General features: G+C 47.5%; 1 protein-coding gene across 2 annotated transcripts in view; it reads left to right on the forward strand.

The window, feature by feature from the left end:
• Window positions 1–12,766, forward strand: part of drc1 (dynein regulatory complex subunit 1 homolog (Chlamydomonas)) — a 112,263-nt gene that overhangs the window by 79,780 nt on the left and 19,717 nt on the right. For both annotated transcript variants that reach the window (XM_078541510.1, XM_078541511.1), the window contains exon 14: window positions 1,113–1,354. In XM_078541510.1, coding sequence (XP_078397636.1) covers window positions 1,113–1,354 — 242 coding nt within the window. The remainder of the gene's footprint in view (window positions 1–1,112; window positions 1,355–12,766) is intronic.

Raw genomic sequence — 12,766 nt, forward strand, 5'->3', positions numbered from 1 at the left:
GGACAATATGGTGAGAGGGCAAAAGATTGATCTCACGTCACTGTAAAATCAGTTTGTGATCGCCCGCTCCAGCCATCAATGGCAGGCCATGTTTCCCGCCGTCGCATGCTGGGAACCTAATTTCAATACTTTGGCATCTCATTATAATCCCTGGTCGCCATAACCATACCCCCACACTGGATCATCCGTTTGTTTCACAACTGTACATCAGTGACATGCACCTGGCACGCTGCACTTCGCTCGGGACTTTGAGGTTTGTTTGCCTACCTTGCTTCAGGCAGCACTCGCAGTCATCAACACCAGGCTTCGCAGGAGGCACCACATCACTTTTAGTGAAGCTCATGGACAGGTCTCTACTGACCAGACCAGCTGTAAGGTAGGGGTGGTTTTTCGATGGCTGTAGGGCTTGGGGTTTCTTTGGGAAGGGGGAGAAGTGGCCTCAGGCAAGAGAAGAGGCTTCAGGGCTAGGGCTGTACTGGGGCAGGGAGGTATCTCATGGTGCAAGTGGGGGCACATGTTGACCAATGCATGTGGCCTCAAGATGGTGAGGGCTGAGGAAGCAGCCTCCAGAGGAGATGAGGCCAGATGGAGATGTGAGGGTGTGTGTGAGAGAGTGAGTAATGATGTCCCTTGAGCTGGCAGTGAGTGAGATGCCAGTGAATGTGTGATGGGCTTTGTGAATATATGAGTTTAGAGTGATGAGATCATTGCCTTACATCGTTTTTCACACCCGCTGATGCACTTAGTGCAATTCTGGGACGATTCCACCCACAGAAAACCTTAGTGTGTAATGGAATATTTTTATTTTTGATGTGGTGCCTATTTCCAAGCGTACAGCACTTTTGATAAACTGACAATACTGGAAACCTGAATTAAAGATATGAAATGCTGGAAATATCAGCACGTCTCGCGGCATCTATGGAGAGAGAAACAGCAGTGAATGGTCATCAATCTGAAATGTTAACTTTGTTTCTCTCTCTATAGAAGCTGCTAGACCTGCTGAGTATTTCCAGCATTTTCTGTTTTTATTGACGTTTGAGAAGATATTGGCATTTCAAGATAAGAGCAATGGCTTTCTCCATTCTGTAAATATGTGTATTGGTTGCTTTTAGGAGACGGAAGAATTGTTGCGGATGCTTGATGTAGAAGTAAAGGAAGAGTTCCAAAGTAATGCAGAGAAGCAAGAAGATGGTATGGAACCAACAGATGAGGAAGAAGTTTGTATAACTGAAGCTGATGAGCAAGAGGCCGCTGCTTGCGCAGATCTGCTCAACAAGCAGCATTTAGAACTTGTTCACCCTAATGACATCCTCAAAACTCTAAGACTTTTCCTCGAAGACAACCAGCAATCAAGGTGTGTAATTGTTTTTATGAAACCTTTACAATTCATAACTCTATACCATCCTTTGTCCCCCCAAAAAATTTCCCACTTTTTTTCTATCTTTGCCTTCTGGCAGCAGTACCCTATGCCGGGCTTCAGTGTGTGGGCCCTGGCAGCCCTTTAAAACTTCATTCAAGCGGCTGTTGTTTCTGTATTACCCAATATGATAAGTCTTGGCACAGAAGTGGGGAACAAAGATAATCATAGAGAAGACTGATGCAATTTTCACATTCACATGGACTTTCTGGAATGACTCACTACAGAGGGTTGCATCTTCCGGTTGGCGAGTGGGGAGCGGGGCCCGCTTGCCGATGCGTAAAATGACCCGAGGTGATGTCGGGTGCGCGTCCCGACGTCACCCCACGTCATTTAGGCTTTCAGTTCGATGGGCACGTAGCCTATTAGGGCCATTAAAAAAGTAATTAAAATGATTAATAGACCTGCCCGTCCATCCTTAAGGTTGGCGGGCAGGCGAAAAGCCCAGATAGCCTTCAGTAAAATCATGAAACCGCGATGAGGTTTCATGAGGGTATTAAAATTTTTATGAAAGGTTTAAATAAAATAAATTGACATGTCCCAGTTCATGTGACAGTGTCACATGAGGGGACATGGCAGGAAAACTTATTCTACACTTCAAAAAATTTTCACAACCTCCACCAATCTCCCTGAGGCAGCGCTTTGCTTCAGGAAGACCTGTGCGCTCTTTCACACACCAGAGGTCCCCAGCATCACAGATGCCAGTCTTCAGCCAATTCGACTCTCTCCACGTGATATCAAGAAATGGCTGAAGGCATTGGATACTGCAAAGGCTATGGGCCCTGACAATATTCCAGCAATAGTACTGAAGACTTGGGCTCCAGAACTTGCCGCGCCCCTAGCCAAACTGTTCCAGTACAGCTCCAACACTGGCATCTACCCGGCTATGTGGAAAATTGCCCAGGTATATCCCCCACACAAAAAGCAGGACAGATCCAACCCAGCCAATTACAGTCCCATCAGTCTACTCTCGATGACCAGTAAAGTGATGGAAGGAGACATCAACAGCGCTATCAAGTGGCACGTGCTTAACAATAGCCTGCTCACTGACACTCAGATTGAGTTCCGCCAGGGTCACTCAGCCTCTGACCTCACTACAGCCTTGATTCAAACATGGAAAAAAGAGCTGAGCTCCAGAGGTGAGGTGAGAGTGATTGCCCTTGACATCAAGGCAGCATTTGACCGAGTATGATATCAAGGAGCCCTAACAAAACTGGAGTCAATGGGAATGGGGGGAAAACTCTCCACTGGCTGGAGTCATACCTAGCACAAAGGAAGATAGATGGTTGTGGTTATTGGAAGTCAATCATCTCAGCTCCAGGACATCACTGCAGGAGTTCCTCAGGGTTGTGTCCTCGGCCCAACCATCTTCAGCTGCTTCATTAATGACCTTCCTTCCATCATAAGGTCAGAAGTGAAAATGTTCGCTGAAGATTGCATAATGTTCAGCACCATTCATGACTTCTCAGATACTGAAGCAGTCCATGTCCAAATGCAGCAAGATCTTGCCAAAATCCAGACTTGGGTTGACAAGTGGCAAGTAACATCCATGCCACACAAATGTCAGGTAATGACCATCTCCAACAAGAGAGAATCCAACCATCATCCTTTGACAGTCAATGGCATTACCATCACTGAATCCCTCACTAACAACGTCCTGGGGGTTACCATTGACCAGAAACTGAACTGGACTAGCCATATAAGTACTGTGGCTACAAGAGCTGGTTAGAGGCTGGGAATCCTGTGACGAGTAACTCACCTCCTGACTCCCCACAGCCTGTCCACAATCTACAAGGCACAAGTCAGGAGTTTGATAGAATACTCCCCACTTGCCTCGATGAGTGCAGCTCCCACAACACTCAAGAAGCTTGACACCATACAGGACAAAGTTGCCCGCTTGATTGGCACCACATCCACAAACATTCACTCCCTTCACCACTGACGCACAGTAGCAGCAGTGTGTACCATCTACAAGATGCACTGCAGGAATTCACCAAAGCTCCTTAGACAGCACCTTTCAAATCCACAACCACTATGATCTAGAAGGACAAGGGCAGCAGATAGATGGGAACACCACCACCTGGAAGTTCCCCTCCAAGTCATTCACCATCCTTGACTTGGAAATATATCGCCAAAAATCCTGAAACTCCCTTCCTAATAGGACTGTAGGTGTTACCTGCACCACATGGACTGCAACAGTTCAAGAAGGCAGCTCACCACCACCTTCTCAAGGGTAACTAGGGATGGGCAATAAATGCTGGCCTAGCCAGCAAAGCCCGTATCCCGTGAATGAATAAAAAAAAACTTAGCATACATAACCATATGGCTCAGTACTGCACTATTATGTTATTTGCCTAAATAAGCTATTAAGGGCTGTATTTTAAAATATGATGATCGCGTCAACTTTCAAAAATGTTGGCTGATGATACCAATTTCAGCAGAGAAATAAGCCTTTGTTAATTTCTACTTGCTATTTTGAAGGCTGGTGGCCAGGAATATTACATATGTGTGTGTGATCAACATTGGAAAGAAAGTGAAGTATATATGAAAATGCCAATAGAAGCTGCAAGTAGAGACATGAGTTAACAAAAAAATCAAAACAAACGCCCATCGGCATTGCTGCAGCTTAATCTGTGAAGAAGTAAAATGAATCAAGATGCTGTATCTTTGTATTTTAAGATGAGATTTGTAATATTATTTGCAGCTAAGTTTGGATACATATGAAGTTTGAATAGCCAAAGATTTTTACCATTTCAACATATTTTGCCATGCAGCATAAAGTATCCCTCTTCCTGAATGCTCTTACCATGTCAGATGCCAATAAAAAAGTTGAAAGAATAAAAGCAAAAAAAAAAATCACTGACAATGTCGTTACATGGGGGAGAATACTGAAATTGTGTGTTGTTGCAGAAAAGCTGTAAGATTCATCAATTAGGCCTTGTAAGGGAAAAATCCTTAAGATCATAAGAAATAGGAACTTGAATAGACCATTTAGCCCATTGAACCCACTCTGCCATTCAATAGGATCATGGCTGATCTGATTGTAGCCTTAATTCCACTTTCCAGCCAGTTCCTCATAATCCTTGCATCCCTTGTCAATCAAAATTCTATCTAACGCAGCCTTGAATGTAGTCAATGACCCAACTTCCACTGTTCTCTGTGCAAGAAAATTCTAAAGACGAACGATCCTCTGAGAGAAGAAATTCCTTCTCTTCTCCATCTTAAATGGATCATCCTTTATTTTTAAACTGCGCCCCCTAGTTCTAGATTCCCCATGAGGGGAAACATCCTCTCGGCACCGACCCTGTCAAGTACCCTCAGAATCTTAAAAGTTTCAATAAGACCACATCTCATTATTCTGAACGCCAATGAATATAAGCCCAACCTGCTGAACCTTTCTTCATAAGACAACCCTTCGCCCTTGGGAATCAGCCTAATTAACCTTCGCTGAACTGGTTCCAATGCAAGTATATCATCGTTAAGTAAGGAGACCAAAACTGTACACCGTACTTTAGGTGTGGTCTCTCAATGTGATACACAGTTGTAGCAAGACTTCCCTACTTTTATGCTCCCATCATGCTTGCAAGTAAGGCCAACATTCCAGTTGTGTTCGTAATTACTTTCTGTACCTGTGTGCTAACTTTTTATGGTCCCTTTGTACAGTAGCATTCTGCAGTCACTCTCCATTTAAATAATATTCTGCTTTTCTATTCTTCCTGCCAAAGTGGACAACCTCATATTTTCCCACATTATACTCCATCTGCTAAATTTTTGCCCACTCACTTAACCTATCTATTTCCCTTTTTCAGACTTTTTATCCTCTTTAAAACTTGCTTTCCTACCTATTTTTGTATCATCAGCAACTTTAACTACAGTATAATCAGTCTGTACATCCAAGCCATTGATGTAGATCATAAATAGTTGAGGCCCCAGCACTGATCCCTGTGGCACTCCACTTGTTACAGTTTGCCAACCTGAAAATGATCCATTTATCCCAACTCTGTTTTCTGTTAGTTAACCAATACTCTATCCATGCATAGTTCATCCACAACACCAAGAACTCTTATCTTGTGCAGTAACCTTTTATGTAATATCTTACTGAATGCCTTTTGGAAATCCAAATAAAACACATCTACTGGTTTCCCTTTATCCACCCTGCTTGTTACATCTTCAAAGAACTCTAATAATGAGGTCTAATAATAATTAATGAGGTCATTAATTAATCCTGCCTCATTACACATTGCCAGGTCTAAAATAACCTGTTCTCTGGTTGGTTCCAGAACATATTGTTCTAAGAACTGTCCTGAATGTGCTCTATGAACTCATCCTCCAGGCTACCTTTGCCAATTTGATTTGTCCAATCTAAATAAAGATTAAAATCTCCCACGATTATTGCAGTGCCTTTCTTACAAGCTCCCATTATTGCTTGATTTATACTCTGTCCTACAATGCAGCTACTGTCAGTGGCCTATAAATTATTCCCATCAATTATTTCTTTCCATACCCAACCAGCCCGTGCTTGCAAAACTCAAAACACAGTGTCCAACATTAGATGTGATTCCATGATTGGACAACGTTTGCTAAATAATCCTCAGTGTTCTAAGAATTACACTGAGAATCAATTTAAGATTATCAGCTGGGCTCGCTGTGTGGGACATATGTATGTATTGGAAAATACATATATTAATACACATGGCCCAGTTCTTTGCAGACGGAACGAACATGTACAGACATTGCGCCTTTTTCAGCTAAACAAAATTAAGTGACAGCCATTCCCTGACTCATTCCTCAGGGCAATGCCTTGACCAATCAGGGTCAAGCTGCCTGGTTTAAATTTCAAACAATGTTTGGCAGTTAACTGTCAGTCACCATCAATTGGTGCATTCTCCATGGCAACACCTCTACCAATCAGAGTCCACTTGCTAACCAATCAGCACTCTCTTCTCATTCAGCATAAATTGTTGTTTTTCCCTTATATTGGTATTCTTGCAAAGTGTCCTGATGAGTGCAAGATGAAAAGCTTTGACATGTCTCTTTTTTCAGCAATACTCATGTTCTGCACTATCAAATGACCATTTTCCTTTATTTCTGCCCTTCCAAAATGTTAGATGTCCTCGAATGTTCAGGCCCCAGCCATGGTCACTCTGTAACCATGGCTGGGACTTTCTGTGCCCGCTGGCGTCGGGTGTGTTCAGTGGCGTGAACGGATGATATGGTAAGAAGGCCATCAATTGGTTTTATGATGTCGCGAAATCAGTTTGCGATCAACTGCTTGGCCTGCCGATGGCGGGCCACATTTCCTGCCATCGGGCGTTGGGAACCTCATTGTAATAAATCTGCATATCATTATAAGCCCAGCCTGCCGGAATCGTCCCCCCCACCGCTGGATTGTCTGCCTGACACCGACGTGCTTCACAACAGCAAATAAAATGCGTACACTTGGCGGGCTGCACTTTGAGGGGAACTCTGAGGTGAGGTAATGTTGCAGAGCGCTCGCTTGGGTCGCCTGTTGGACTTCAAGGTTGAGGCGCGTTGTGGGAAGGGGGAGGGGGAGGGGGCGGGGTGCGAGTGGGCAAGAGCTGCCCTGCAGTTGAAGGTAGCGCATAAGCATGTGCAGGATGGGGGGGTGGGGCGGGTGGGTGAGGGAAGCGGCCACGCATTAGAGAAACCTTGTATGAAGTGACTATTCCTCTGTAGCTGAGACAGTTCAGGCGCAGCCACATTGATATGATTGGAGTCGGGCCTCTAGCTTCTCTGCCCATTCAAGCAACGCAGAGGCATCAAAGTGCCAGGAAGTGCTCCAGAGCTTTTCACCCCTTGGGCACAGACTGTAAACTAATGAGTGTTTTAGTGGACTGCGGAACAGTTGGATGACTGGGCACGTTGTACAATCTCCTTGCTAAAGCTGGCCATGGAGCAGTCACAGGTGGCGACGCTCACAGCCCCTTGCAATGTCATCATCCTGGTTTGGACCAGTCTCCCCCATGGTTCAAGCTAACAATGCAGCCTTGCAGCGCAGGTCAGGAGAATGCCTTCGCCTGAGCTGAGAGCACAGCATGCAGTTCAATGGGCAAAGTTGCTGGTAATCGGTGGGGTGGACTGGGACGGAGGTAGGTTGAGTTTCAGGCATCCATGCAGTGTACTAATCTCTGGCCATCCAAGTGGTGGCTAGCACTTTCTGGGATGCATTAAGGGGCCTTCAGATTTAAACAAGACAGGTCCTTAGTACACTCATGCTAACCCAATCATCTCTCTCTTTCACTTTGCAGGAGGAGCACATCAGGACCATGGATCTATATGCTTCGTGGCTTACAGAGAGCAAAGATGACAGAGAAGAGAGTGGCTGAGGCGCCTGGCTGTGCAGAGGGAGGAGCAGAACCTTCTGGAAGAAGGGGTGGCTGGGGCTCCCACACACGCTGCCGAAGAGCCACAGCAAGCCATTACTGATTGGCACCTAGCTAGACCCAGGGCCTATAGATGCCGCCTTTCATTCCTACAGATGACCGAGAACCAGTGTTGCCAAAGACTACGCATGTCTGGGAACTGGTTGGTCACATCTGCCAGCTACTGCAGGATTTGACGCCGTGGGGACATGGAGGGCATCCAGTGGCTCCTTTAGGACACAGGTGACCTCTGTGGGCTATCACAAGCATGCACCACAAATGCATTCATGAGGTCATGGATGCCATCTTCACGAGGGCACACAACTTTGTGCATTTCGCCCGAAACCAAGACAGCCAGGATGCAAGAGCAATTGGATTTGCCCAGATCTTGGGTTTCCCACAGGTGCAGGGTGCTATCAACTGTACTCACGTGGCACGCAGCCCTTCGTCGCAACACATGGTCAACTATGTCAACCGCAAGGTCATTCGCTGAACATGCAGCTGGTGTGTGACCGCTACAAATGCATCCTGCAGTTCGGCACACGGTTTCCAGGGAGTGTGCATGACTCCTACATTTTCAGTCAGTCACAGATCCTTGAGGTCTCCCAGGGTCTACCGAAGTTGCAGGGATGGCTCCTTGGGGACAAGGGCTACCCACAGAGGACATGGCTGATGACACTCGTGCCACAGCCTCAGGCTGCAGCAGAGAGTGAAGCTCATGCTGCAACTCGCAACTTGGTGGAGCAAACCATCGGGATGCTGAAAATGAGGTTCCGGTGCCTGGACCGGTCTGGTGGAGCCCTGCAATACAATCCACAGAGGGTGTCACACATCATCGGCATCTGCTGTGCCCTTTACAACCTGGCACTGCAACGGGGAGAAGAGCTGGCTGAGGAGCAGATGCAGGAGCTGGAGGTCCCTTCCGATGAGAGGACTCCGACGGGATGAGGGTGAGGAGGTCCTCGAAGGCGACGATGACAGGGATGAGGCCCTCGCACTGGCCAGACGAGGTAGCCACGCTTGGGAGGCCCTCATAGCTGTTAGATTTGTGGAGGGTGATGATGACACGAAGTGAGGAGACCACCATAAAACCTCACATTGCATCTATGAACATTTGATTCCAGACTGGCTGATGGCAGTGCACCTACCCTCTGTCATGGAGACGCAGTGGTGACCCTAATGGTCGCTTGATTGCACGAGGATGATGACGACATGCAGTGAGGACACTCCATAGATCTTCACACAGCCTCTGACTCCTGTCTGGCCGAAGGCAGCACGTTTGTGCTCTGTGATCAGGGTCATATCATAGAGAAGCAGCCATGAAACTTTAAAGGCATTTGATCCTTCAGCACTTGACCCCTCCAGGAGCACAGCATCAGTGGTCAAAGATGCTGAAGAGATGGTGGACAGCCCCACCTTAAAGGCGCTGAGAGCACACTGAGAGAATGATGGAACTCTGTGATGCCTGCTCACTACATTCTGGCAGCAATGACAAGCACCACCGGGGTGCAGGCATCAGTAATGTGTCCGGGGAATGTGAGGCCCGACCATCACTTTGGTCTGCAGGCTGCAGAAAGCACAGGGAAGAGGCCCTGGACTGAGAAACCTGCCTTTATCTTGTGCAGAAAAGTTTTACATCTGAGTTTCATGAACACTGATCATCAGAACCAGGAGCCATAGGCAGGGAGACATTCTTGGGAGTTTGTTGACAATAGTGAACAGTATGTATAAGTGATTAACATCCGTGCAAAGGCTGCGCAATTGCATCTTCTTAACTCGACCTCTTTAATCACATTTTGATTTAATGTTGGTAAGTTTCCTTTGCATTTTGTCTTTTGTTTTTGAAGTTTCCCTTTAAGGGGCTGCCTTTTACTTTGTCCCTGATTTTGTTAATTTAGTTTAATTGTTTTGACTCAAAAGAGTTACATCTCCTTAACTTTCCTAACCCTATCGCTACGTCTTGGTGCTCTCCGGCCATCCACAGCGGAGATGGAGGCAGCCTGCTGACTATGACGCCCTGTCTATGATGACCTTGATGGGCGTCCTCTGGAGGGCTGAGACCTAGAGGGCCACAGCCTGTTTTTGGGTTCCTGCTGTGTGGCAGTGGCTCCCCCCTTGGCCAGTGGAGCTGGAGCTGCTGAGGTCATGGCAGTAGGGGATTCAGATGGGCCGGACACTATCGGAGTCACCTGGATGGATGGCCCCAGGAGGGTACATCTGCTGATCCTCCTCCCTAGGGGTGCTAAGGGCCCCTGGCTGATTCCTTGAGGAGAAAGGGTAGCTGGAGTGAGATCAAGCTGCCCCGCACGCCTCTCACATACACACTGTTGGAGGCCAAATATGGTGTCAGCGATGAACTTGAGCCCGTGCAGCAGTGCAGGAGCAATGTCCTGGACTAAGATCTCCATGGAGGCTGCGATCCTACCAGTGTTGACCTTGGTGCGTTTGCATGCCGGAACTATCACCTCAGCCTGAAGGTGGACGGACTCCTCCATTGTGCCTTACAATCTGAGGAGTGCAGCGAACATCCCTTGCTGATGTTCCTGAGCCTGCCTTTGCAGCTCCAGCAACTGTGACATGACCAAGTCCAGAGGCTCGGACGTAGCAAATTTCTGGCCTCCGTCAGTCCTCCGTGTGCTTGAAACCTGGGAAATCCCTGCTACTGCCTGCTGTGGATCAGACAATGCGATGTGCTCACCAGAGGCTACTGTAAAGCTAGGTCCTACCGAGGTGTGTGTCTCTGCACCGGTGGAGGATGAACACTGTGACGGGACCTCATGGAGGGTGCCTTAAGGTCCCTCTTCAGAGGTTTCTTTGGGGCTTGATTGGAGGCCCTGTGTCGTGGACTCCATCGGCTGTTTGGCAGATGTGCCTGTGGAAGCAAGGGGAAACAATTAGTGCATGGCAGTGGCATGTGAAACAGGACACATCAGTCACAGCATGGTTGCCTGATGGATGTTGCACTGCCGGATCCTCACTCGGTAGAGCACTGCCGATCTCACCGTCGGCAAATGAACGATCCAGATTGTGGCCGGCCAGCTGGATGGCTCTGTTTCCAAAGTCAGTGAGGACCTTCATTGCAGGCAGTCCTCCACCAGCCTGCAACCTCTCCCTCTTGTTGTCGTCTTGATGCCAGCTTGTCCTGCATGAATAGAGATGGAGCGAGTGTAGGCAGAATGCCTGCTAGGCCGGATGATATGTATGCTTGGCATGTGTGGGTGGTGAGTGGTCCCATGGATGGGATGAAGACAATGAAGGTGTTTGAGAGGGTGAATGGTGATGTCCCTTGAACTGGCAGTGAGTGAGGGCGCTATAAATGTGTGATGGGTTTGTGAGTGCCTGAGTTGAGAGCGATGAGAAGAGTGACTTACCCTGGCGGAATGGAGGAAATCATTCGTCCTGTTGTGGCACGGGGTGGCTGTTCTGTTTTAAGGGGCCACAGCTGCCACCATCTCCCAAGCCAAACTAGTGATGTTGCTGCCCATCCTGCGGCCAGACCACGGGTAAGGGACATCATGGTGAGCCTCCTCTGTGTCCCAGAAGGTGCTCGAGGGATGGGTTATTGAACCTGGGGGCTGCAATCTTTTTGCCTTTCAGGGCCATGTCATCTTTGCAACGCTCGTGAGCTGGAAGCACTGAGATGTGAGCGCGCAGCGGGACTTTAAATATGGCATCCGGCGTGATGAAGCGGCGAGGTGATGGCATGGTGGGCGAATGAGAGCCTGCCCGCGATGGAAACGACGTGTTTCCCTGGAATACATAATTAATGCAGTGGGTTTGGGATGATATGGCGTGAAAAGCTGCCATTGCGGCCAGCGGGTAAGATGTCATTTTATCCGCCCGCTACCATAGTACAAATCTGGGTCGATTCTACCCCACATCTCTGTAATGGCTACCATATCATACTCATTTATTTCTATTTGTGCTTTCAATTGATCCATCTTCTTGTGAATGTTCTGAGCATGCAGATAAAGAGGTTTTCTTTCTGTCTTTTTACAATTTTTCCCTACTTTGACCCTATTTGCTCCTGTACTCATATGTTTGTGCTCTCTGTCCCTTCCTTTCAGACTCTAGTTATCATTACCTTTATTGCTACCATGCACTATTGCCCCGTCCTTCCTCTTCAACTTTCTAAATCTCCCCTCGCATGAACCCTCCCAGTTTAAAGTCCTCTCAACAGCTTCAGTTATACAATTTGCCAGGATACTGGTCACAGCAAGCCTCAGGTGAAGGCCATCACTCTTTTCCCAGCACTGGTGGCAGTTCCCCATGAATTAAAACCCATTTCTCTCATGCCAATCTTTGGGCCACGCATTCAGCTCTCTAATCTTTATTTGCCCTCTGCCATTTTGCCCGTGACTCAGGTATTAATACAGAGATTATTGCCTTTGTGGTTCTGCTTCTTTTATTTAGCCTCTAGCTGCTGTAACCCCTTCAGATGAACTTCTTTCTTCGTCCTACTTATGTCATTGGTGCCCACATGAACCACGACAAGTGGGCCCTTCCCCCTTCCACTCCAAGTTCCAATTCAGCCCTGGGGAGATGCCTTTAACCCTGGCGCCAGGCAGGTAATATAGCCTTCGGGACTCATGTTCTTGGCTGTAAAGAACAGTATCTATCCCCCGAACTATACAGTTCCCACTACAACTACATTCCTTTTTACTCTCCCCTACTTGAATGGCCACCTGCACTACTGTGCTGTGGTCAGTTTGCTTGTCCTCCCTGCAACCCCTGCTCTCTTCTACACAAGCTGCTAGTACATCAAATCTGTTGGAAAATTGCAAGGGCTAAGGTTCCTCCATTACCTTCTGGATCCCCATACTTGTTTCTCTTGCAGTCACACCCTCCTGTTCTTGACCACAGATGAAATCTGAAGTATCTAGCCTAAGGGGTGTGACTGCCTCCTGGAACAAAGTGTCCTGGTAACTCCCCTCCAGCCCCCCTGCACCCCCCCCAGCCCCCCATG

This window comes from Cetorhinus maximus, chromosome 5, assembly GCF_964194155.1.
Source record: "Cetorhinus maximus chromosome 5, sCetMax3.hap1.1, whole genome shotgun sequence".
In the NCBI taxonomy this organism is placed as follows: domain Eukaryota; kingdom Metazoa; phylum Chordata; class Chondrichthyes; order Lamniformes; family Cetorhinidae; genus Cetorhinus; species Cetorhinus maximus.